A 27,720-nucleotide genomic window follows, 5' to 3' on the forward strand; every position below is an offset into this window, starting at 1 on the left:
GCTTCACACCGCAGCACGAGCGCCGCCATTACAGAACCCGCAGTCATGCGCGTGTGAGGGAGAAGGCCGCGAGACGATCGAGAGGATTCATTGAGACGAAATCGAGTAAAATCGCGTTTCGGATTTAAATGTCCTTCGATTGATGTCCAGCATCATCAGATCGGAGCCATAATGACGTCCAGCACCAATGTGATCCAGGTGACGAACGTGTCGCCGAGCAGCACCGCGGAGCAGATGCGGACCCTGTTCGGCTTCATCGGAACCATCGACGAGCTCAAGCTCTTTCCTCCAGAGTGAGTAGAAAACGGTTCCAAAACACTCCCATATAAACATCTTCAATATACAGAATCTCTTAAACACACACGCGGCCGTTCGGCTGCATAACAATACCATAGTTGTGTCTATTCATCCCGCTTAAGTGCATATATAGGCTCAAAACAGCCACAGTTTAGCTCTATATATTCTCGCCAGTGTAGCTAAAGCGCTCAAACTCATCCGTTTAGTTCAACCGGTTGTTTTGTCTTATTTTGTTTTAATAATATCTCCAGCTTATTAGCGTGTGATCGTTAGACCTTCTCATAATGAATTCGCATTATTAAAACACTAACAGCTAACGTATATTTCACAGTTTGTGTATTTTCAGTAGTTGCGCTTTATTGTATAAAAGGGCCGTCGTGACGTCACGCACGTAACTCTGCGTCTTTGCGTCATTACGTTACTTTGTTTAATGGAAGCCCGTTTCCGCCCCATAATCATGTTTTGGGTAAATCGTAGAACATACGATGTTATAAATATGAGATAAAAAGGCTAATTGGTCATTATGAGATTAAGAAGACATAAAGTTGAAATTGCTAAATTCACACAGAACGGCGCTACTTTTCCATTGTTTTTCAATGTAAACGCGCTACATCTTTAACGTTGCGTATTCACGTCTTTTTTATTCAAAGAACAATAACACAGTATCAAGAAACAGTATAAAAAGATGATAATTTACAATAAATAAAACAGTTGCCAGGGGGAAGTAAATATACAAATTCAGAGTAAAAACAGAAAAAAAATCAATTTATTATAAATTTTGCAAGCGCTCAAAGTTAGTTGTGCGTTTGCGTCTGACGCGACGCTACTGTTAAAATAAGTTCAGCTTTTAAAAGCGTTTCTAGGCCATGTGCTTTTAGCAAAGGGCGGTTCGCACAGAACACGTTTAAGTTATAATTATGAAATTAAGTCAAAATTATTGGTATGCTATTTAGTTAGTATGAGATTAAGTCGTCGACAAAATTGAAATTAACATACATATGTTAATTTCAACTTTTTTTGTGTAATCTCATACTAAGAGCGCAAGGTCTTGAAATGCGTTAAACTTTAGCGTTAAAAGCGCTACTTTTCCATAAAAATAAAACGTAAACGCGCTATTTGGACATCTTTTAACGTTTTTTTTTTTCCCAACGTGTTTTGCAGTATCTTGTGCATGATGTCATTCTAAAAACGTGGCGCTACAATTTAAAAAAAATTGAGTTTTAAACGCGTTTCTAGACCTTGCACATTGTGCGAACCGCCCTAAGTTATAATTATGAAATAAAAAGTAAAAAATATTGGCTTACTATTTAGTCAGTATGAGATTAAGTCGACGACAATTTCAATTTTTTTGTCTGACTTAATCTCATACTAAAAGCGCAAGGTCTAGAAACGTGTTTTTTTCCACACAGAACCGTGCTACTTTCCCATAAAAAACCCAAAAAACTTAAACGCGCTAGTTGGACATCTTTAACGTTGCGCGCTCGCGTCTTGCGCATGACATCATTCTAAAAATGCTGCGCTACTGTTAAAATAAGTTCAACTTTTAAGCGTGTTTCAAGACCTTGCGCTTTTAGCAAAAACGTGTTCTGTGCGAACCTCCCTAAATTATAAATGAAATAAAAAGTCTAAATTATTGGCTTACTATTTAGTAAGTATACGATTTAAAATTAACATAAGTGACGTTCACACAGAACAGCGCTACTTTTCCGTTGTTTTTCAATATAAATGCGCTAGATAGACGTCTTTAAGCGTTGCGCTCGTGTCGGAATTCAAAAAACGTTGTGCTACTGTTAAAATAAGTTAAACTTTTAAACGCGTTACTAGACCATGTGCTTTTAGCAAAAACACATTCTGTGTGAACCGCCCTAAGTTATAATTATGAAATAAAGTAAAAATTACTGGCATACTATTTAGTCAGTATGAGATTTAAGTCGATGACAATTGTAACTTTTTTGTCTGACTTAATCACATACTAAAAGCGCAAGGTCTAGAAACGTGTTTTTTTTTCACACAGAACCGTGCTACTTTTCCATAAAATAAAATAAAAAACGTAAATGTGCTAGTTGGACATCTTTAACTTTCGCGTCTTTTGTGTCTCGCGCATGACGTCATTCTAAAAATGTTGCGCTCAGGTTAAAATAACTTTTAAACGTGTTTCTAGACCTTGCGCTTTTAGCGAAAACGTGTTCTATGTGAACCGGCCCCTATAATTGCGCTTTAAAATTCGAAATTATGACGCAAAAGTTGAAATTATGATTGTAAAAGTATATTTTTTTTCCTAATGTGGTGGAAATGGGCTTCCATTGATGGACTAAATTAAATCACATACTGCGTAGTTACTACATTTGAGTTTGCGACCATTAAAAATATAAGTACGTTCTATATATATAGTGTAAATATGTGTAGAATGAATGGAATTCGGACGTCCTACATCCGCCATGTTACAGGCGTCGCTTTCACCGCCATTCCTAAATCCTCTCCCGTGGCCTCATGGGATAGTAAAGTGTCCATCGAACGCCAAATAGTAATTTTCCGGACGTGCTATTTTTCTGCCACACCCCACAGTCGGCGAGTGTTCGATTTGGGACATTTCCAGCCCTGACCAGACTCAGTAAATGCAGTTAATGTTGATTTCACTGCTCAGGCAGGCAGAATGTAGGGTTCTCCAGTAGCTAACTTCTGTTCTGTGCTTTTGTTGTTTTTCACCCATCGAAAAACATCTGGCGTCATCATATCTGCAGCGAAGGTAGGACGCTGGTGGATCTGCTCTGAGGCTGGCAGATCTAAAACTGAGCCGGATCTTGGATCTTTATGACATGCCGTAGATGAGATGCATTTGCTCGAATATGTCACTGCGGTGTTTGAAACTGCAGGAGGTGTGTTGATCCGTGTGTGTACATCTTGCAAAAGCATCTATATTTTCTTTCAGTGATTCTCCCTTGCCTGTGACTTCACGTGTATGTTTTGTAAAGTTCTACGAGCCGGAATCGGTCGGAGTTTCCCAGCACCTGACCAACACGGTCTTCGTGGACAGAGCGCTGATCGTCGTCCCCTTCGCAGAAGGTTTGTGCCGTTCATGTTTGCATTCAGACACGTGATCCATCCCTTCACAGTGTAGATGACGGCGCCATTAGCGCAGTGCGGCATTAGCGCCGCTCAAACCCTAGATGTACAGTTATACATATGATTGTGTATTTCAGAAATATCATTGAGATGGGTTGGGAGTGAATCCCTGAATGGCAGGAGCTCATGTTTAAAGGGTCAGTTCACCCAAAAATGTAAATTGTGTCATTAATGACTGAGCCTCATGTGGTTGGACACCCGTCAGACCTCCGTTCATCTTCAGACACAAATGAAGATATTTTAGTGTAAATCTGATGCTCTGAAAGGCCTCCATTGGCTCAACTTTACACTCTCAAGACCCTTAAAAGACACTAAAGACTAAAGTTACAAAGTCCATCTCACTACAGCGGCTCTACAATAACTTTATGAATCGGTGACAATAGTTTTTGTGCGCAAAAAAACCCTAAATAACGACTTATATAGTGATGACGATTTCAAAACACTGCATCATGAAGCTTCGAAGCGTTATGAATCAGTGAGTCGATTCAGCGGTTCAGAGCGTTATGAATCAGTGAGTCGATTCAGCGGTTCAGAGCGTTATGAATCAGTGAGTCGAATCAGCGGTTCAGAGCGTTATGAATCAGTGAGTCGATTCAGCGGTTCAGAGCGTTATGAATCAGTGAGTCGAATCAGCGGTTCAGAGCGTTATGAATCAGTGAGTCGAATCAGCGGTTCAGAGCGTTATGAATCAGTGAGTCGAATCAGCGGTTTGAATCGCCAAATTTCAGCAGTTTGACACGCGATCCGAATCATCATTCGGCTCATTGATTCATAACGCTTCGAAGCTTCATGATGCCGTGTTTTGAAATCGTCATCACTATATAAGTCGTTATTTAGGGTTTTTTTGCGCACAAAAACTATTGTCGCCGATTCATAAAGTTATTGTAGAGCCGCTGTAGTGAGATGGACTTTGTAACTTTAGTCTTTAGTCTATTTTAAGGGTCTTGAGAGTGAACCGTGCCATTGGGCCAATGGAGGCCTTTCAGAGCATCAGATTTACACTAAAATATCTTCTTTTGTGTTCCGAAGATTTACGGAGGTCTGACGGGTGTCGAACGACATGAGGGTCAGTCATTAATGACAGAATTTACATTTTTTGGGTGAACTAACCCTTTAACTGGTTAGTTCACTTCAAAATGATCATTTCCTCACCTCATCTCATCCAAGATGTTCATGTCTTTCTTTCTTCGGTGGGAAAGAAATGAAGTTTTTTGAGGAAAACATTCCAGGATTTTTCTCCTAATAATGGACTTCAATGGGAACCAACGGTTGAAGGTCCAAATCACTGCAGTTTCAGAGGCTCTGACCAATCCCAGATGAGGAATAGAGTCTGATCTAGATAAAAAAAACACACGTTTTATACACTTTTTAACCTCAAATGCTCGACTTCAGTGTTATTCTTCACGATGTATGATGTCATCACGTCGGAAAGGTCACGTGACGTAGGCGAAACTACCGACCCCGTGTTAAAACGAACGTGCCAAGACTAAATCAATCGCCCTTTACACAAATAAAGGGAAAACAACGATGACGGACGATTTTCGGTACTTCCATCTACGTCACGTGACCTTTCCGACGTGATGACATCATACGCCGTGAAGAAGAATAACACCGAAGTCACGCATTTGAGGTTAAAAAGTGTATATTTTTTCATAAAATAGCAGATGGTTTGTCTAGATAAAGATCGCTTTTCGCCAACTAAGTTTTCGGTGTGTTCCGCAACATCGGTTGAAGTTTGTCCTCGTCGGCTATTTTTGGGCCGATTCGACATTCTGATTGGCTGTTCAGCTAGCGAACCAGTGCACGAGAATACAAACCAGAAGCAGCTGGGTGCTTCTCAATTCTTATTTATGCATCCTTGTTTCCTTTCCTCGCGTCTTATCTCCACCCCTTCAGGATGTGAGGGAAGGACTCAAGGAAAAGACGCAAGGAACGAGGAATTGAATGAAGTGAAATATATCCTCGCTCACTTTAGCGCCACTTCAAATAATTAGTACACCGCTGGATTTAGTTTGCACATCGGGATTCTTGAACATTAGAGATAACTATATTGTAATAGTTTCAACCCCTACAAAATAACACATTTGTACATATTTTATTTAATATTACCAGTTATTAATAATAATAACGAATTATTCCCAGTTTTTAACTGCTTTTTATTTGTTGTTTATAGTATTACGGTTTGTTTCTTTCATTTTTTTGTGCTTTGATATAATTCTGCAACTGTCAGTTGTTATTTGACGTACATTTGTGTCTTGTACATGTAAACATAATAATAATAATAATGAATAAACTGTGGCAAGATGTGAAGGGGGAGGAGAATTAAAGGGATAGTTCGCCCAAAAATGAGAATTTGATGTTTGCCTTTTTACCCCCAGGGCGTCCAAGATGTCTTCGTTTCTTCAGTAGAACACAAATGAAGATGTTTAACTCCAACCGTTGCAGTGTGTCAGTCGTATAATGCTCGTCAATGGGGTCCAATTCTATTAGAGTAAAAAAACATGGGCAGACAATTTCAAATCAAACCCAGCGGCTCGTGAAGACACATTGATGTCTTAAGACACCAAACGATCAGTTTCTGCGAGAAACCCAACGATATTTATGCTATTATTTCACCTCATATCAGACGAGTGTCATCAGCTCTTCAGACCGCCATAACTTCCTGTGAGTAAGGTCAAAATACCAGCGCGATCATAGAAATATATATGTAGGATCCTCTTTCGACCGATCCGTGCAGGCACTAATGAGGCATCTATGTATATTTCTATGACCCGGCCGCTATTTTGACCGTACTCACAGGAAGTTATGGCAGTTTTTGGGTGAACTATCCCTTTAATACGAGCATCACATTTGGTCGATAAACACTTCCGTGAAGGATCCACCCATGTATCCTCACTCCTCGATCCTCGCGACGCAATTAGAGAATTGAGATGTCCTACAAGATGGCTGAGCTCGGTCTGTTTCCGGGTTATATGATGGAGGACGGGACTTTATATCCCTGTTTGTATCCTCGTCCGGTTTCCCTATTCCTCATCTGGGATCGGCTCTTATGCCCTTGCTTTGAATCTGCAGGACCATTGGTTCCCATTGAAATCCTGGAATATTTTCCTTTTTCGGGGTGAGGAAATCATCCGCTGTTGTTCATTTCGAAGCGAACTAATCCTCTAACTCATTGCCTTTTAACAGTTTAGTTCCATTCTTTTTTTTTTTTTTTTTTTTTTCGTTAAACTTTTCTCTTTGTCATTTGTGTGTGTGATTTTTATAGTGAACAAGGCAATTGCAGAGCCGGCAGATGTCTGAGTGTGACCCTGTAGAAAAATAAAAGCGGCCAGCCCACGTGTTTCCCTGCTGTAAACTATAATCCTCTCTCTTGTGTCTCCAACTGAATTCACTCGAGTTCACAGACAAAGATCGATCGATCGCTCTTGTTCATGCAAAGCACAAATGTTTAGGCTCGAATCTTCATTTCTGATTGAACTGCATGCTAGTCACGAGATAATCTACGGTAAGACGAGATGTAGCGCTTTTCTGCATGAGTGTTTTGCACATGTAATGCACACTATTGATAGCTAAACTCAGGGTCCAAGCTCCCTTTTTGAGTAAGAAACAGTCTGAGAATGTTCTTTTGTTCCTCTCCACATGACTGAAAAAGGCCTGAGACGGTTTTTTAACGGTCGTTTCTGTTTTTTGTTGTTGTGTTTTCCAGTTCTTTTCCCTGGTTCTGCAAGTCCTGTAAACCAGGCCCAGCAGAAAATGCCACCCAACAGTTTTGTCTTCTGCAGCTTGTCCTGTTTCTCTCTCTCTCTCTCTCTCTCTCTCTCATCTCTCTCTCTCTCTCTCTCTCTCTCTCTCTCTCGTGTGTGTGTGTAAGTGATGATTGTGTTGTTTGGAGTGAGATATTAATTTCAGAGGCGCTCACCCAATGGACTCCAGACGTTCATTTGTCATTTGAACTAGTTTTCTTTAGCATTTGACAGTCTGTAGTTGAGTTTAAACTGGGCTTTTGCTGGAAGGTGTCCTTTCTTCTCTTTATTTATCAAGTCCAAATCCACACACACTCACTCCACAGATGAGTTTAGATGTGCTTCCCCAAGGTAAAGGCAGTTTTAGCTCTGAAACATACCAGCAAAAGCCCCTAAACACATGTTATTTGCCTTAGTCATGGTAAGTCACACCATCAGTGGATTAATAATCTGTCATTTGATGCTGACACCCAAATCATAAACTCTGTTTTGTCTATCTTGATGTCTCTGTGTGCTTTATAGCGAAGCAGCCGACCTGAATCGCTTGTTCATTATACAACTTATGAAACTTGAGAGCACATCCCAGTGGAGATCCGGCTGTGCTTGCTTACATTTGGTTCATGACTTAAAAAATCAAGTTCAGGTGATAACATCTTGGCAGTGTGTCTAGTGTCATTTCCTTTTCTTGTAGTATTGTGCACTTCATGCTTATGTTAAGGGATGTGTTAGCTTCCTCTGACAAAGCGAGTACTGATGTGAGTGCAAATATAGACTTGCAAAAAAAAAAAAAGAAAGTTTCACTTTGTGGGGTCTGTTTGTGTGTGTGGTGCGCGAACCACGGCGTGGCTTAACTGAGGCGTTTCTGTCCTGCAGGAGTGATTCCTGACGAGTCCAAGGCTCTGTCACTGCTCGCTCCAGCCAATGCCGTCGCAGGATTGCTGCCAGGAGGCGGGCTCCTCCCGACGCCCAACCCCGTCCCATCTGTGAGTGCCAATCACTGTAACCCGAGTAGTGTAGGACCGATATATCGGGCCGATATTTGCAATTTTTACCAGTGTTAATTTCGTTGACGAATAATTTTCAGGGTTCCCACTTGTCCTGGAAAACACATGGAAAGTTAGAGAAAATGTAAAATGTCCTGGAAAAACTTGTTGTTGTCCTGGAAAATTATTTTAAAAAAAGTTAAAGGGTAACTTCAGTGATTTAGCATTAAGCTTTGTATCAGTAGAAACCCGGTAGTATATTTGAATTATGGTACTTTCCCCCCTCATATCCCCCTGAGACGAGAGAATTATGCATTTTATTTCTGGAAAAAATCCTCAGATGATGCAAATATCTTCATTTTGTGTCATCGGAGGATTTTTGGCCAGAGGCTATAGACTAAAGGAGCCGGTTCTGCATGTTTTCAACCCCATAACCCCATAACCAACGCCCATAGGGGTGGGATCTCACTCAGAAATATTTTGAGATAAGTCAGAAATTCGCAATTCTGACTATTTTTTTCTCGCAATATCGAGTTTATATCTTGCAATTATTACTTTTCTCAGAATTTACATAACGTCCAAAAGTTTGAGGGGAAAAAAGACAGATTTTTTTTTGCGAGAATCACAATTGCAAAAAAAAAAAATTTAGAATAGCAAGATAAGTCGCAATTACCCTTTTTTTTTTTTTATTCTGTGGCGGAAACAAGCTTCCTTAGTCATAATGTATGATTAAGAGCTCATATTAAAAACTGATTTTATAGTTAAGTCATGGCAATAAACTGTGCGCCTTAGAGAGACTTGGAGAGCAATATATTACTTTAGGAGTGATCCTTGTTTTTTATTATCACTGTAGTAAAATGTAATATATCCTGGAAAAGTCCTGGAAAATGATCGCTGAAAAAGAGTGGGAACCCTGATTTTCTTCAACGACCTTTTTTCACTGGCGAAAACGTCAGAACGGGTCACGATCAATGAATAACACACATTGTTATTTATGAACTAATGCTGATGAATAATGACACTGTTTACTTTACGATGTTTATATAGTAATGTGTTTTAGACGGTTGTAAAAACGCATATTTTTATCTCCTCATCTGAACTTGAATGAGCTCCTGCAACTGCAATAGTAAGGCGAGATTTCAAAATAAGAGTCCCAGTGTATTTCCAGCTGGTTTATAATTAAAAGTCACGCATTATATATTCGTTTTTGCTTACACAATAAACTGTATTTAATTTCATTCCCATTTAATTCGTAGTCAGGAGGAAAGACCAGTATTTGACACATATTCAATTAAGTATCAGGGTTATAATAGTTCACTTAAACCATTAAAAACTAAACATAACTAAAACAGAAATACAAAGTTATAAAAACTATATAGATGTTTTTAAAAACAAACAACCCAATTGCTGGGTTAGTCCATATTCAACCCAAATTGGGTTATTTTTAACCCAGCATTTTTTAGAGTGTAGCCATTAAATGACTAGGTTGTAAATAGTTTTAAATGGAGTATAGTACAGTCAGTGTGCACTTTATTATGCTGCTCGCTTGTTGATACTGTGTGCAATAGTGTAATTATTTTATTTATGCTTAAATATTTATTTTCAGAATTTTTCACCACTGAACTCTTTTTTTTTTTTTGAACAACTTTTTATTTTTTTTCTCCTTGTTCTACCTCACCTGTTTTTACTATTTGTTAAATATAGTTTTTTTTAGTTCAATAAATGTTCCTTTTTTTTTATTTAAATTTTAAAATGTTATCATCACGATCATTGTGTCATTATGATGTAAATTGAGGGAGCAAAAGCAGTATCGGCTCCAAATATCGGCTCAAGAAAATCGGCAGCCCGTATCGCTCATCGGCTAAGGCTGATGACAAAAAAATCGGCATCGGCACTAAAAAATCCATATCGGTCGATCCCTAAACCGAGACGCTCGCCCGTCTCTGTGCACTAATGATGTTTTGTCTGTCGTCAGATTGGTGGAGTTTCTCTTGGCGGTCTAGGAGGGCCTAACTTGGACCCCATGGCGGCTCTGGCAATGGCGGCTCCCAATATAAACCCTCAGGTGTGACATCCTTCATCTCCTTCAATGGTTCCAGACCTTCAGAAGGATTCGGCTTCACTCTTTCACTAATCGTTGATGTGTTTTTCTTCGTAGACGTTGTCGGCGGAGCAGCTCATGAAGCTCATGGCATCCATAGACCCCAAGTAAGTCCTTCATTATGGTCTTCTCTTCTAGGGCCGTATGAGCAGGTTTGTTTCTTTCTGGATCTGGCGTAAACAATCTCGGGACAGTTGACGTAACTGCTACATCACGAAAGTTTAAGCCTTGCCATTTGAAATATTCAAGTGAAAGAACTCAGGAGTGAGAAGTTGTGTGTGCGCACGCAGAAAGCCGCTTCTCAGACAGCGTGCGAACCGGAACCGGCCGGTTTTTGCTTCTAGCGGGCGATCGGCAACCGGACGGTTTTCTTTGTATTTTTCTGCCGATTTTTTTCCGGAAGTGTGCCCGCGTGCACATGCGCCTATATTGCAATCATCCGCGAACATGTCACTTGTGTTACAAATGGAACCTGGAGAACTGAGGGAAGAGACGAGATACGCTGAAGGGGATGAAGAGCCGCTTTCCTGCGCGAGCTGAAGTTGCGCGAGCTTACCTCTCCGCACCTGCATGAGCAGATAGTGAGCGTTTGTTCAGCTCAGCTTCTCACGTGTTGGATCGGATGAGAACTAAACAGACTAACTTGTGAAAAAGCCGAAATACTTATTTTTGTAGCCTAAAGAAGAACATGCTGCACTTAAGAAATGAAATGCTATCAGTTCTGTAGCCAATAGGATGATCATTATCTGGTAACACTTTAGAATAATGGTCATTAGTTAACATTAGTTAACATGAACTAATAATGAACTGCACTTATAAAGCGTTTATTAATCTTTGTTAATGTTAATTTCAACATTTACTAATGCATTATTAAAATCTTGTTAACATTAGTTAATGCACTGTGATGTTTATATTAACTAACGTTAACAAAGATGAACAAATACAGTAACAAATGTACTGCTCATGGTTAGTTCATGTTAGTTAATACATTAACTAATGTCCATTATTCTAAAGTGTTACCTTTTATTTTACCTTAAAATGACATTGACTTAATTTGATTTAAAAAGCACCTTCTGTAGCATCTTAGCTTTTTTCGTTACACTAAACATTATTTGATTTAACAGTTTGGAACAATTATATACTTTGGTTTTATTGAATTTCACTGGTAAAGACTTTTTTTCTTTACACTGAATTTAAAAACAAATGCTGATTTAAGGAACATCTTTGTTTGGATTGCAGAATATGCAGTTGTTGCCTTTAATTTCACCTTTCAGCCTTTTCATTTCCAATTCAATTTCCTGTTAATTTCAGATTGCGGACTTGTTTTCATTAGCCAAAAGCCAATTTAGCCTGTTAAATACCAAATAAACATCTTGTTCATGAATACTTTCATTACTTTATTGTATCGGAATCGGACCATTTTCTTGAAAAAAATCGGAATCGGCCATGTAAAATCATGATCGGTGCATCACTATTCTTGACAACTCAAAATAAGGGCTGTGCAATTAATCGTATTTTGATTTCGATTTTGTCTTCCAACGATTCTGTCCGTATGCAGTAATCATAGGGCCCTACTCGTGTGCTTGAGCTTGAGTGTGTTCTCATCAGTCACTTCCTGTCCCTGCAGGCTGAACCCTCTCGCCGCCGGGCTGAATCTGACCCCTGGACTGAAGGCGGACGCCTCTAATAAAGAGATCGAAGAAGCCATGAAGAGAGTGAGAGAGGCACAATCTCTGATCTCCGCCGCAATCGAGCCTGGAAGTGAGTTGACTACAACCAAAACACCCTAGCAACTGCATATCAGCCACCCAGAACACCTTAGCTACTGCATGGCAACACCTGAGAAACCACCCTGAACATCTTAGCAACCACCAAGAACATCTTAGCATCTCCCACACCCTAGCAACACCACAGTTACAACCCAGAATACCTTAGCAACTGCATAGCAAAACCCGAGAAACCACCCATAACATCTTGGCAACACCAGTTACAACCCAGAATACCATAGCAACCATCCAGAACACCTTAGCTACTGCATAGCAACACTTGAGAAACCATCCAGAAATATTAGCAACCACCTAGCAACACCAGTTACAACCCAGAATACCCTAGCAACTTGCACAGCAACCACCCAGAACACCTTAGCAACTGCATGGCAACACCTGAGAAACCACCCAGAACATCTTAGCAATCACCCAGAACACTCTAGCAACCACCAAGAACATCTAAGCATCTGCTTACCAACACCCTAGCAACACCAGTTACAACCCAGAATACCTTAGCAACTGCATAGCAACCACCCAGAACACCTTAGCAACTGCGTAGCAACACCCGAGAAACCACCCATAACATCTTGGCAACACCAGTTACAACCCAGAATACCCTAGCAACTACATAGCAACCATCCAGAACACCTTAGCTACTGCGTAGCAACACCCGAGAAACCACCCAGAAAATATTAGCAACTAGCAACCACCTAGCAACACCAGTTACAACCCAGAATACCCTAGCAACCTGCATAGCAACCACCCAGAACACCTTAGCGCAGCAACACCCGAGAAACCACCTAGCAACACCAGTTTCAACCCAGAATACCCTAGCAACTGCATGGCAGCCACCCAGAACACCTTAGCAACTGCATCGCAACACTTGAGAAACCACTAAGAACATCTTAGCAACCACCTAGTAACACCTTAGCAACCTCCAAGAACATCTTAGCATCTGCTTACTAACACTCTAGGAACCGCCTAGCAACCACCCAGAACCTCTTAGCAACTAGCAACCACCTAGCAACACCAGTTACAACGCAGAATACCCTAGCAACTGCATCACATCCACCCAGAACATCTTAGCAACCACCCAGAACACTGTAGCAACCACCTAACAACACCAGTTACAACGCAGAATACCCTAGCAACTGCATCGCAACCTCCCAGAACACCTTAGCAACTGCATAGCAACACCTTAGCAATCACTTTCTAGATCAAATCAGTGTTTTAGCTTTAAATGAGCACATTGTGCTAAAGAGTTTGTTTCTTCAGGTAAAAAGGATGACAAACGGAAGCGCTCGAGATCCAGGTCAAGATCCCGACGCAGGAGGTCCAGGTCCCGCTCCAGACACAGGTTTGTGGAGACGCCATCTTGAGCTGAAATGCACATCCCATCATGGGCTGATTTGAATATGTCGTGACCGCAGGCGCTCCAAGAGCCATTCCAGACGGAGATCTCGCTCCAGGAGCCGGAGGAGGTCCAAGAGCCCCAGGAGGAGGCGCTCTCACTCCAGGGACCGCAGCAGACGCTCCAGGTCCAGGTGAGTTGGGTCATCAGGTGAAGCCATGCAATAGCAGCGGCCCATTTCCTCAAACGCGTGTGTGTGTGTGTGTGTGTGTGTGTGTTTGATGTAGAGATCGGAGGAAGGATGAAAAGAACCGAAAGCGTTCAAAGACTCCACCGAAAAGCTACAGCAGTGCCAGGCGGTCCCGCAGCACGAGCCGGTGAGTACGGCCATCTTGGACGATTTCGGCGCCGATGATATTTGAAATCCGCTCAACTTTATGGTAATGAGCAATGACGCGGTTCGGCGGCAACCAATGGGAATGTAGAAGTGCTCCGCTTGAGAGGATCCCAGAGAACGCAGTGCTGTAAACTTTTTGGTTCTGACCATATTAGTTCCCAAGCAAAATAGAGGAGAGGTCGATCATTGCTGTGGCGGCGGGTTTGATAAGAAGACGCGCAACATTATTTATAGGCAGTGTTGGGGGTAACTTGAGTTACGGAAGATTACTTTTTCCAAGTAACTGGTAAAGTAACGCATTACTTTTCAAATTTACAACAAAATATCTGAGTTACTTTTTCACATTAATTTGACTGACAGCTCTCCTGCCCTCATGTTGAGAAGAATAAGAGCAGAGGTGTTGATGGTTATTGTAGTTCTAGACTAAATATGAGCATTTATTTATCTCACTTGCACAATAAAGATTCTGTTCTCCTCAAAATGAATAAAATCAGAGTACTATGCAAACCTCCAATAATTAAATGTTCAATAAAACAACTATTTTTATGCATAATCTACCTTTATATTTAATTTACCAATGTCTTGCTGTTGACCTTTGATGATGAAAATGACTAGATTATTAGTTTTTATTGGTAAAACTCTACTGTTCATGAGGGAAGCTGCATTTTTACCTCAGCCTGGGGCTTATTTCAATTTTGGTATGAAGAGGTCTTTCCCGTTGCACAAAAATATAACTTTTTTTTTTTGTTATAAAACAAAAACAAGCCCAGCCCAGGTGAAAAAAAGTAACGTAACGCATTACTTTTCAAAGTAACTCAATGAGTTACTTTTTAAGGGAGTAACAGAATATCGTAATGCATTACTTTTAGGGCTGTCAAAAGATTAATCGCATCCAAAATAGAAAAAAATATTATTTTTATATATAAAACATTTATATTTATATATATATTATAGATTATATAAATGTATATACACTATATACATGCAAATATTTCTTAAATATATACATGAATGTGTGTATTTATATATAAATAATAAACAGAGTACACGCACATATATTATGTAAACACAAACTTTTATTTTGGATGCGATTAATCGCGATTAATCTTTTGACAGCCCTACTTACTTTTCAAAGTAACTTTCCCCAACACTGTTTATAGGGAACATTTTCACTCTAGAACGCTTGATTTTCAGCGGGAATGCAATTAATTAGCTCAAAACGACACCAATTTGAATGGCATTAATGCTTCACTTCACCCAGGACAGTTACTGTAATGTAGGCTGCACACAAATTAATGTTAAGACAGAGGCTAGCAAACGGCTGCATGTTGAAATTAGACTAGCGCTTAACCATGAACACAAGCCACACCACACAAATGGCTTTAATTTTTTTTTCGTTCGCAAACATGTAAAGTGCTTTCAATCGATCTTTTTTTTTTTTTTTTATACTTTCACCGTTAAATGATTTCATGAGTTAATCTTATAAGGTTATACCCCTGTGGTCAGTTTGCACAAATGCCGATCAACATGATTGTTTGCTTTGGCTGCTTTAAATAACGTTTTAAAAAAGCCCAAGTATGCGATCTATGTCATCGCGTCCACAAATCTTTCTACAGCGTCGTTGGCAGGGCGGCCGGAGTGAAGTTTGACGCTCTCGCCGGCGGTGGTGTGAACGCGCAGTTAGTGTGAGCGCGAGAAACACACCCGTCTCATGTCACGCTTTCTCCATCGCCACAGAGGATGTGTTAAATTGGACATTAGGCCTTGATATTAGAGGCACTACCCTAAGGAAAGCCAGATGGATCTCTGATGCAAAGGAAATGGGTTATAGTGTATATAAAACTAGAAATTGTAATGCATAAGCACACAAACATTTCCAGTACGCATGTGAATAGCTTCTCAAAGGCATGAAAAAGTTTCATATATTTATATTTAGGGGCTCTGTATGTTGTCACTTTGAGAAAATCAATGAAAAGACCCTTTTATTTGATTAAAGCACATTTATTTTATCGTGAGATTTTGCCTCTGACCATTACTGTACCCCTTCTAGCCACAAGTCTTCTCTGTTTTTAGTGCATTTCTGTGGCAGAATTACAGCACCACCTCCTGGTCTGGCATGTGTACTACAGCCGGTTTGTGGTTTCGTGTGTGCGCAGATATTTCTTGAAATGAGGGGGGGAAAGATCAGCCAGGGAAAGCTCTGGCTTCGTCTGGATGTGGCCTCGTCACCTGTAAACATTTTTATCTTAAAGGGACACGCCACTATTTTTGGGCTCATTTTCCGTCTCCTCTAGAGTTGAACAGTTGAGCTTGACCGTTTTCCATTCAGCCGATCTCCGGGTCTGGCGCTAGCACTTTTAGCATAGCTTAGCATAGATCATTGAGTCTGATTAGACCGTTAGCATCTCGCTCAAATGACTAAAGAGTTTCCATATTTGTCCTGTTTAAAACTCTACTCTTCTGTAGTGACATTATGTGCTAAGACTGACGGGAAATGAGAAGTTGTGATTTTCTCGGCCGATTATGGCAGGAACTATTCTCTCATTCCTGCGTAATGATCAAAAGCTGTGAGCCGCCCCATGAGTGCAGCGGCGCAATATTACACAGCGCCTGAAAATAGGCTAACATCTGTCAACATAACCAACGTGACGACCGGCTCACACTGGGAGCGCTGGGACTATTTCCAGTCGCTGTGTAATATCACTGCGCCGCTGCACTCATGGGGCGGCTCACAGCTCTTGATCATTACACCGGAATAAGAGTATAGTTCCTGCCAAAACGGCCTAGAAATGCTAAAATTGCTACCGCCAGACCCGGAGATCGGCTTAAAAGGATTTGAAAACGGTGAAACTCAACTGGTTAACTCTAGGGGAGACGGAAAATGAGCCGATTTTCATATGGTCTGAAAATCTACAGAGAGATCTGGAAAAGCATGGAATTTAAAAAGGAAAATGTGTAGGAACCCTGGTCTATAATTAATGAATAGAATCTAAATTTTCCACATTGTGAGAATCAGGCCCTTTTAGTGTTTCGCAACCTTTTTTCCAAGTACGTCTTTTAAAGTGAAATGATTAAATGTTCGCTAAGGCCGAGTTCAGACTGTTTTCAAACTCGTCAGATCACTGTGTTCACACTGCATGACTATCTGGACTAGGGCCGGGGGCGATAAAACGACAACGATATGTATCGCGATAGACACGTAATCGATATCAATAAAAAAAAGTGTTCAATAAAACGTTTTTTTTTCGTCGGAAGAAACCAGAGGTTGCGAAGCAAGTTTGGTTGCATGAACAAAGGCACTCACTCTCTGGTAACTAAGCAATGTTGGGAGTGACAGGCTAACAGCCAATCAGGTAACAGTATCATGTTTGGCTGCGCCATATCATTCTCGTATTGGATTCTTCGGTAACCGAAACGGCGTGGAGTGATCAGTGGAAAGCGAGTGCCGCAGCGAGTGAGGAAATTGTTGATAAAAAAGGAAAACAAGTCAGCTCGCCAGTATAGCAGTTTTTTTTTGGAGACAAATTGTTTATGCTTTCGTCTGGCTCCGCAGCCTCGTTCATTTGGGGACGTGTTTATACTCGACGCGCTCGAGTTGTGCTATTTATTTTTTTAAACTACATGGAGAGGTAATCTGCATCAGTGCCTTATGACAAAGCGTCTAAACGGTAACAGTTTCAAAGAAATAATGGAGGCACTGCATCTTAATGTGAGATAATTGTGTTCATTGTGATTTTAGAATATTTTAATTATTTGAGTGTTTCCTTTGGTTGTGTTGACATTTCTGCCTTTATAACTGAGGGGATTGTAATCAGAGGATGGTTACATTTAAAATAAAAATGTGTAAAATAGTTTTTCTCCTGGCCCTCATTTTAAATTTAAATATAAATAATTATCAATATCGACCGATATGAAACGCTTATATCGTGACAAACTAGGGCTGGGCGATATGGAGCAAAAAATATATCTCGATATATTTTGCTATATCTTGATATACGATATATATCTCTATCTTTACAGGAAAAATAACCCCCCAAAAACTACTGCAAAAACATATATGCCAAATACCACAAAGTCTTTTTTTTTATTGAAGTGCAAAGAGGTAGGCAGTTCATGTAGGAACAAAGTAGGGATGCAACAATACAGTAAGTCCACAGTTCAATACATACCTCGGTTTTTTTTACCACGGTTTTCGGTTCGGTTCTGATGGCTAGTCGCAACAGATTTTTGCTATTCTATTCTTAGCCGAACAGCAAGAGCTTAAGGAGGAAAAAATACTATTTTTTTTATTGCAATACTCTTTCTTTATTTTACTTAAAAGACTTGAAAAACCTTACTTAAACTTAAAACTTTACTTTTTAAAAAACTTGTACACATTCCTAGTGTACTGTATAATATAAAACAAATATATATTTATAAAGATTTACAGTGTCAGCTCAGAGCTGTACAGCAGCATTTAAGTATGAGATTGAATTAATAAATGTAAAAATAAAACACTACATAGACTTCCCTATAAAATATACATTGATTCTTATTAAAGCTACTGTATTAGTTTTTCAGTCAAGAGCCGTGAGTGATTTTGTCTTTGTCTTTTGTTATTTTATTAACCACTAAAGGAATAGTTCACTCAAAAATGAAAATTCTGTCATTGATTACTCACGCTCAAGTTTTTTTAAACCTGAATAAAGTTCTTTCTTCTGTTGGACAACATGTATTTTGAAGAATATTGGAAACCAAACAGTTGCTGGTCCCCATTGTAGGAAATAATAATATGAATGTCAATCGCTACCATCAGCTGTCTGTGTTCAACAGAAGAAATTAATACAGGTTTGGAACAACATTAGAGTGAGTAAATATTTACATAATTTTAGAGTGAACTGTCTCTTTAAGGACAAGCGGCAGCGTGTTCACTATAGGCTGCCCTGCTGTAATTTAAGACTTTCACGCATCTAATATACAGACACGCGCCGATTTTACTTTCACTTTAGACATAACCGACTGTTTATTTTAACCATGTGTGTATTTGACAGTATTAGCGCAGTAAGATTTAGTCCAGTAGTCACTTGTTAGACAGGCTTTTAGTGCGCGCGCTCGGGAAAGCACATGCGGTGCCCTACGCGCAAGGCTTTAAAACGCATGCAAATAATGAATTTTCATTCAAAAATAAAACAACTCAAATCAAGGGCATAGTAAGTAACCTTCTCCAGCAAGCAAGCATCTCTCTCTCTCCGTAGTGTACAGTCGCGGGTGTTCTTGTCTCGCAAAGTAATGCTGCCTAGGTAAACTGTATCTTGGATCAAGTGTTTGAGAACCAACTGTCGGCATTCATGGCAGTAGACTTCTGTCTGCTGTTCGTCCGACGCCTTAAAACCGAAGTATCTCCAATGGAACGAGTTCTGTAGCCTCCGAGCTGGTTGCGGACGCCGCCATGACAACACGCGAGGGGAGGGGGAACAAAAGCAAGGAGGCGGGGGCGAGCGAGCGGGGGCGAGCACAGCACAGAGAAGGCAAACATGTAAAGTGGCGGAATCAGAATTAAATATAACAATATATCGATATATACGATATGTCAAAATCCATATCGTGTTTAAAAAATATCTCGATACATTTTAAATATCGAGATATCGCCCACCCCTATGACAAACTACGTTTCACCATCAAACACACGCGAGAAGTGACGGGGAAACAACGCGAGTGCACGCGTGCCACACTGAAATTGTGATTAAAAATGATGGCCTGTAGAAAGCTTGTGATCCAAATTGTCTGTGTGCTGATTTTCAGCGAAAAGGAGAAAAAGAGAAAAGATTATGGCGGAGGGGAGACACAGGGAGCAAGGATTGGGTTCTTCAAAGAGAGTTTGAGGTGAATAAATCATTTTGCAATGTGCTGCTGCTGCGGCTGGTCAAGCAAATGTGTGTGTGTGTGCTTTGTTTCTGTTTGATATAATTGTAAATATATCTATTAAAATACTGATATTATGGTCTATCTTCTCCTGAACTTCCCGCTGCCCTGTATCTTGCTCTCTCATTGGCTGTAGGTCATTTTGAATCGCTGACAGGTCCAGATATATTCTCTCAGATCGCATCTTCGATAACTCGCACTGTGATTGTCACCTGTGTGAACGAGCACCGATTTGCCTGTGATTTCGGCATTTGTCTGCGATATTCGCAAAACCTGTCTGCGAGTTAAAATTGGGCATTGTAAACTCTGCATTAGGGTACGTTTATATGGAAGCATATGGGTAGCAATATTCAATTTTAAATGTAATCTAGTAATGCAGTGCCATTTTGCATATTTAAATTTAACATTTTCAAATTTATATGGAAGCATATGGGTAGCAATATTCAATTTTAAATGTAATCTAGTAATGCAGTGCCATTTTGCATATTTAAATTTAACATTTTCAAATTTACAGCTTGCCTAAGATTATTTCTGCGAGTAAAAGTCACTGGACCGCACCACACGATAACGTTCACAAGCGTCTCTGTGACGTTCTAACCATAAATATCTATGGTTTTCATTGCATCACTAGCCACGTTTCCATTACCCTTCAAATTACACAAATTGAAAATACGCCCAATCGAAAGGCGTCAATTTCATAATAACTCCCATATATCGCAAAAAAATGTTACACGTGCATGAGGTGGCAATTTGAAAAAGGAAATTTCCGCAAAAATGCAATGGAAACAGTTTTTTCGCATTTGGGTCAATGACAAATAATAAAAATAAGAATTTTTCTAAAGATAAAAAAACAAGAATTTTAAGCAAAATAGTTTTAAAATGTATTTTTATGTCCAAAAAACGTATGGTGTTGATTCATATTGGTTGTACAGCTTTTAAGACCGCATTAATTTATTATTATTCATTATAAGATTTCTGATTTTTCCACCCAGAAAATGTCAAGTGGTGCGACCATATATTCATTAAAAATAATATACAATATACAAATGAATTATTGTATATGTATATCACATGGTAGATTCACTTTTCTATGTATTGCCCTTTTAGTCCAATTCATATAAACGGACACTTTTTGTGTGTTCAGAACACAATTTTCCATAAGGAGTTTTTTTATTTATTTTTTTATTTTTATTATTTGTATACATTATATAATGGTTACATTTATATTTCTTACTTCATTTTGCAATTGCAGTGGGAGTTGATGATACTTTTAAATGTAAATTTGCCGGTCGCACCACCTGACATTTTAGGTCTTTGAAACGCCACAACTCAAAGTCAATTGAATTTTTTAAAAATTAAGAGTTTCCTGAAAGGAAATATTGTAGATCAATTTGATATGTGACATGTATTTATTTTTTTGTAGGAAAATAATGAATTCGGACAGTCATGTCATTGACCCATTTACAGGTCACCTGACGTATGTAACAGTCGATCATTCTTTACAGATGACGCTGTGTTTGGACAGAAGTTAAATTAAACTCTTAAAAGACAATAGAATTACAGGAATACTGGATTCTAACAAAGAAATGCCACAAGTTATCAAGACCTTGAAGCAGATCTGAGGGAGAAACACCCACAAACACCTCATGTGGCCTTGCCATTAATGCTTGGATAACACGTCTATGTCTCCTTCCATTAATAATAACAGCCAGTGCGGTGGATGGGATATACATTAACCCGACATGCGTGCCAGAATTTTTGGAAAGACTTCTCACAAGAGGGAAAAAATTAAGTTTTAGGGTGGGTTGCACCAACAAGGATCAAATTAAACTCCGTTTAGAGCTAATCTAGGATTTGTTGATCTAGGCTTTATTTTAAATCGAGTTGTTGCACAACTTAATTTTAAACCCAGATTAACAAATCAGGGATTAGAATTTAACCTGCGATTAAAACCTCCATTTACGATAAATTTTCGCCGCCATGATGGATTCGCCATTGACAGCAACAACACTAATTTTCAATTTCCTTCTTTATTGACCACCAGAAACTCTCCCTTTGACATAAGTATCTCTTGCCAATAAAGGAAATAAACGTGTAAAATGTCAGCTGTCTTTATAAAGCGCTACGTAGAGACACCGTTACTGATCAAGCAATGAAAACAGGGCATGCGTAAAATATATTTATAGTAGCCTATCAATTAATAATGGGGTATATTGTAACCCACCCGTAGTCGCATAACATAACATCGGTTAATGGAAACGCCGTCATTTCACAAAAGTTTAGAACATTTAGAAAATATTGCAAAAGTTTGTCGCACATCTGTAATGGAAACGCAGCTACTTTCGAATGTGCTTAATCTTCAGGATCATTGACATTTCTCTGATCTCGGTCCACTTTATCTGCCAGTAAAGGCCTCGCTCTAATAGCTCTGGCCCCGCCTTGATGCAATGATTGACAGGCAGGGACGTGATCGGCGCGGATTGCATTTTCAGTTCCACATTGAATTTTTCTACATTCACTGCGGGACATTTAATGCAATCGCAAGCGTCTTAACCGTGAGTGGAAATGCAATTAAGATTTAAATTATCATTTTGCTAAAATTTTTAACTTGAACATCTGATAATATCTGGAATACATTTTCATTTTAATTTCGCAAATTGTTTAAATAAATAAATTTAAATTGTCAACTAGTTTAGGAAATCGTAAATGTAAATTATATTGGATTTCAATATTATTCCACATAGAGTATGGATAATTTAATTTAAATACAGAAATGCATTGCCGTTTTGCATTACATTTAAAATTGCTAGCCATATGCTTCCATACATTTACACTACAACGATATACTAAAGACGGAGAAGATTTTCCTTACAGACGACGACGTTGTCAAAACGATCCCCATTCATACGTGTTCCCGAAAACGACTAAAATCACTGTATTCTGCTGCCAAGCCAATAGATGGCGATGTTCTTTGTAAATAAACGCATACACCTATAGACGTAACACATGATGCACTTCACATTTTCTCGACTATAACGTGATTGTAAAAAACTTGCACTTTAAAACCCGTTTTCAGGTCCCAAAACGCTGTTGTCGTGTAAACAAACGGCCAATACGCATAAGGTTTTCAGCTTTTTAGTTTAGAACTGTGACAATAAAACGCCCCCATATGACTCTTGTTTATATCCGGGTCAAAGCTCCTCTTAACCCATCAAATGTTTCTTCTTTCTCCAGCAAACGGCACCGGAGAAGTCGCAGCATTACTCGATCCCCAAAGAAGTCTCGCTCTCCCAAGAGAAAACTGTCCCGTTCCCCATCTCCTCGCAGGTAATGCACACACACACACACACACACACACACACACACACACACACACACACACACAGTTCCTACACAATCCCGCCCCATTCCTCAGACCTGCTTTAACCCCAAACATGCCTTCCCCTCAGACACAAGAAGGAGAAAAAGAAGGATAAGGACCGCGAGAGAGACCGTGACCGTGAGAGGAAAGACGATCGGGAAAGGAATCGGGAGAAAAGGGAACGTTCCACCAGCAAGAAGAGCAAAGATAAAGACAAGGAACGAGACCGGGACCGAAAGTCCGACAGTGAGAAGGGAGATGTGAAGGTACGACCATCTTGTGTTCACTAAACTGTGCTTTACACGCTAACCAGACGCGACTCCATGAAACGTGACTGGATTCTATTTTAGAAATGGTTTCTGTTTCTACAACGTCACGACTTGAGCTACAAAATGCAAAGTATCATTATAACCTGATTATGTGCAGTAATTCATGTTGGAATGACCTTTTATAGCCGTACTAAAAGTGACAATGGGTAATTCGCCTCAGATCTTAAAACTAAATTACAGGACATTAGTGTTCAGTTTAAACTTCTATATCAAATTGTATTTTTAATGGCGACATGTATAAATTTGATTATGTACTTGTTAGGGGTGTAACGGTACCGAATGCAATCTTTAACAGTTAACAGTCGGCTTGTTTTACGCGCGGTACACACTTCAATCCCAGTTCCCACATGAAGTATTCAGTTCATTTGATCAGGAAACTCAAGCGATAAATGCCGTTTTGCCGCTCTTTAATGTGGCGTGACTGATCACTGTAAAGACGAGTGATCGTCATAGTCACAGAATAAACATGAATGAACATCTGAAGGTATGTTGAGGAGACGTTACACCTGAAACGCATCATATGTGGTGTAATCGCTCAGTGTCTCAACGGCGGAAAGACGTCAATAAAACAGCTTGAGAACAATATCACGCAGCATCACATGACCTCAGAAGTCCTTCAGTGTCACAGAGTTAATTTCTCTAGTGAACTCGCAGCTATTACTGAATATATGACCTATATTAGCCGTTATATTCATGATATTAGCCGTTATATTAATTACATTAGCCGTTATATTAACGATATTAGCCGTTATATTGGTAGCCGTTATATTCACGATATTAGCCGTTATATTCACGATATTAGCTAATATCATGAATATAACGGCTACCAATATAACGGCTAATATCGTGAATATAACGGCTAATATCGTGAATATAACGGCTAATATCGTGAATATAACGGCTAATGTCATGAATATAACGGCTACCAATATAACGGCTGTTATATTCACGATATTAGCCATTATATTCACGATATTAGCCGTAATATTAATTACATTAGCCGTTATATTCATGATATTGGCCGTTATATTAATTACATTAGCCGTTATATTAACGATATTAGCCGTTATATTGGTAGCCGTTATATTCACGATATTAGCCGTTATATTCATGATATTGGCCATTATATTAATTACATTAGCCGTTATATTAACGATATTAGCCGTTATATTGGTAGCCGTTATATTCACGATATTAGCCGTTATATTCACGATATTAGCTAATATCATGAATATAACGGCTACCAATATAACGGCTAATATCGTGAATATAACGGCTAATATCGTGAATATAACGGCTAATATCGTGAATATAACAGCTAATGTCATGAATATAACGGCTACCAATATAACGGCTGTTATATTCACGATATTAGCCATTATATTCACGATATTAGCCGTAATATTAATTACATTAGCCGTTATATTCACTACATTAGCCGTTATATTCACGATATTAGCCGTTATATTCATTAAATTAGCAGTTATATTCACGATATTAGCCGTTATATTCACAATATTAGCAGTTATTTTCATGATTATTCACGATATTACCCGTTATATTCACGATATTAGCCGTTATATTAATTACATTAGCCGTTATATTCACGATATTGGCCGTTATATTCACGATATTGGCCGCTATGTTCGCGATATTGGCCGCTATGTTCGCGATATTCATCTGAACCTGTTACTGATGTCTGGATTATTAATGTGTGTTTAAATAAATGACAGCCACTGTGTGTAAATGATTACATATCAACAACAAACTGGAGTAAAAACAATTTTATAAACGGATTTAGAAGTTAATGCAAAAACTGCCTTATGTGAAGTTTACATGTGTGCACACAATGTGTTATTTGAGTGTTGATTATTATATCTAAACATGAATAGCGTCTGAGTTTATGCTAATAGTTTGGGCTCTGTTTAATATTACAGTAATGTGTGAGTAAGGGCTCCTATAGTTTACAGCTTTATCTTTAAGAAACTTTGACTTCTAATTGAATTAATTTAAGCACTGACACAATGTGTTCAGTAAACCACTGTTTAATCAAAGTAAATAAAAGCAATTTTATATATAGGTTTCTCTCCCCTGCTGTACTGAACTCGTACCGAACCATGACTTCAAAACCGAGGTACGTACCGAACGTTACACCCCTAGTACTTGTACACTTGCAGAGCGACTCCGTCCATGTGCTGTATTGATTTTGTCGCATCTTGTAGTCGTGTCTGGTATGGACAATTTGCTTGCTAGACTCTAATCGTATGGCATCTGATTTGGACACAATGTTAACTTATTTTGTTGAAGGTGCAATATGTAAGATTTTCTGAGTAAAATACCCAAAAACCACTAGATCAGTGTTTTATATATTGTGTTGACTTGTGTATTTTATCTCGAATGTTTAAATCTCAGATAAAATCAGTGATTTTACCCAGGACACGGCCTGTGTGTGTATATTCATGATATTAGCCGTTATATTAATTATATTAGCCGTTATATTCACTATATTAGCCCATATGTTCGCGATATTAGCCGCTATTTTCACGATATTAGCTGTTTTATTAATTATATTAGCCGTTATATTCACAATATTAGCCATTATATTCACTATATTAGCCATTATATTCACTATATTAGCCGTTATATTCACTATATTAGCCGTTATATTCACGATATTAGCCGTTATGTTCACGATATTAGCCGCTATATTCACAATATTAGCCGCTATATTCACGATATTAGCCGCTATATTCACGATATTAGCCGCTATATTCACGATATTAGCCGTTATGTTCACGGTATTAGTAGCCGTTATTTTCACGATATTAGCCGTTATATTCCCGATATTAGCCGTTATATTCCCGATATTAGCAGTTATATTAATTATATTAGCGGTTATATTCACAATATTAGCCGCTATATTCACGATATTAGCTGCTATATTCACGATATTAGCCGCTATGTTCACGATATTAGCCGTTATATTCACGATATTAGCCGTTATATTCACGATATTAGCTGTTATATTCACGATATTAGCTGTTATATTCACGATATTAGCTGTTATGTTCAAGATAATTGCCGTTATCTTCACGATATTAGCCGTTATGGTCACGTTATATTCACGATATTAGCCGTTATATTCACGATATTAGCCGTTATGTTCACGATATTAGCCTTTATATAAAAAAATATATAACAAAAATGTCATATCGTAGCTGCTATATGAAATTGTTTTGACTAGCATATAAAACTGTTAGCAAGCAAAAACGAAGCTACAGCCAATTTTACTTTGAAATGTGCGTTCCGAGTCGTAATGTCTGACTCCGCCCACTTCCAAATTACCCAATAGTATTTCGATACCCTGGGTTGCCACTTGGCGCAAACACACTGGGTCAAAGATCGCAGATTCTACCTGACATCCAGACAACTCTTTAATATTTTGTCGTTTGAACCGCAGTACCCATGTCAACCACTGGCTGTCAATATTACACACTGCACCTTTAAAACCTTCCATTTCCCGCAGGTGACCAGGGACTACGATGAGGAAGAGCAGGGCTACGACAGCGAGCACGAGGAAGAGCGCGAGAGGAACTCTGACGCCGCCTCGTCGCCGCAGGCCAAAGAGCCTCAGGCGGACAGTGCAGACGACGCCGGCCGCGGCGAATCGGACGGAAACAGTGAAGACCAGCGAGACGAAGACATGGACATGAGCGACTGAAACGGCCCTTTCCCACTGATCAGTGTTTGAGATGTATTGTTAAATAGAGTTTAGATGGAGGAAAGCTCGTCCTAGATCAGTCTACAAACTTTCCCGTCTGAACTCGGTCATTCCTTTTTTGGTTTTTTTAAAACTCTGCATCCCCGGAATCTGCTGTATTTACTGGTACATGCTCGTCTTAATGTTCTCTCTCCGATTTTAGAGCTGTTTCTTTCCTCAAGGCTGATGTGGAACGGTGTTATACTGTATATTTAGTGTAGAAAGTCGATTTCTCCCTGAAAAATACAACCAGTCGCTGTGTCTGTTTGCGGTTTCTATTTAAAGCAATTACCCTCTAATTAAAAGTGCTTGAATAACATTGTCAAGCAGTTTTTTTTTTTGTTTTCTTTTAACGATATTGCATTTTGTTTTGTTTTTTTTATAGTTAGCCTGAGTTAGGTGGAAGATGTTTGTCTTTTTAAAGTTGCGGAACGTTGTGAAACCACGTAAACTGGATTACTTTCTCTCGCAGGTCATTCGACAGTCCAGCTGTATGTTTATCTGTAGTGAACACACACGTCGTCATAGACTGTAGTTTACTAAGAAAATGATTTATCTGTACGGTTTGCAATGTTACAAAATTGAAAATAAAACTTCATATAAAATTC

The 27,720-nt window shown here is 39.1% G+C and overlaps 1 protein-coding gene and 1 long non-coding RNA gene across 11 annotated transcripts; both read left to right on the forward strand.

Moving 5' to 3' along the window:
* Window positions 1–27,720, forward strand: srsf11 (serine and arginine rich splicing factor 11). 10 transcript variants are annotated; one of them, XM_079844169.1, is made up of 15 exons: window positions 5–293; window positions 3,227–3,360; window positions 7,686–7,806; window positions 8,037–8,146; window positions 10,122–10,211; window positions 10,305–10,354; window positions 11,875–12,008; window positions 13,289–13,370; window positions 13,444–13,557; window positions 13,652–13,741; window positions 19,543–19,623; window positions 22,897–22,989; window positions 23,112–23,289; window positions 25,433–25,486; window positions 26,879–27,714. In XM_079844169.1, exons 5-15 carry the CDS (start codon window positions 10,170–10,172, stop codon window positions 27,071–27,073), a joined length of 1,113 nt encoding a protein of 370 aa, XP_079700295.1. In that variant the 5' UTR covers window positions 5–293; window positions 3,227–3,360; window positions 7,686–7,806; window positions 8,037–8,146; window positions 10,122–10,169; the 3' UTR covers window positions 27,074–27,714. The 10 variants fall into 10 exon arrangements, with proteins under 10 accessions (XP_079700297.1, XP_079700292.1, XP_079700293.1 ...); XM_079844171.1 differs by lacking the exon at window positions 25,433–25,486 and having other exon boundaries at window positions 1–293; window positions 26,879–27,713; XM_079844163.1 differs by lacking the exon at window positions 7,686–7,806 and having other exon boundaries at window positions 6–293.
* On the forward strand, window positions 6,792–7,269 carry LOC307142955. The gene is made up of 2 exons (XR_013818536.1): window positions 6,792–6,925; window positions 7,127–7,269. It is a non-coding gene; the product is annotated as an uncharacterized lncRNA (long non-coding RNA).

The sequence above is a fragment of the Gobio gobio genome (assembly GCF_949357685.1).
Source record: "Gobio gobio genome assembly, chromosome: 19".
NCBI lineage: Eukaryota > Metazoa > Chordata > Actinopteri > Cypriniformes > Gobionidae > Gobio > Gobio gobio.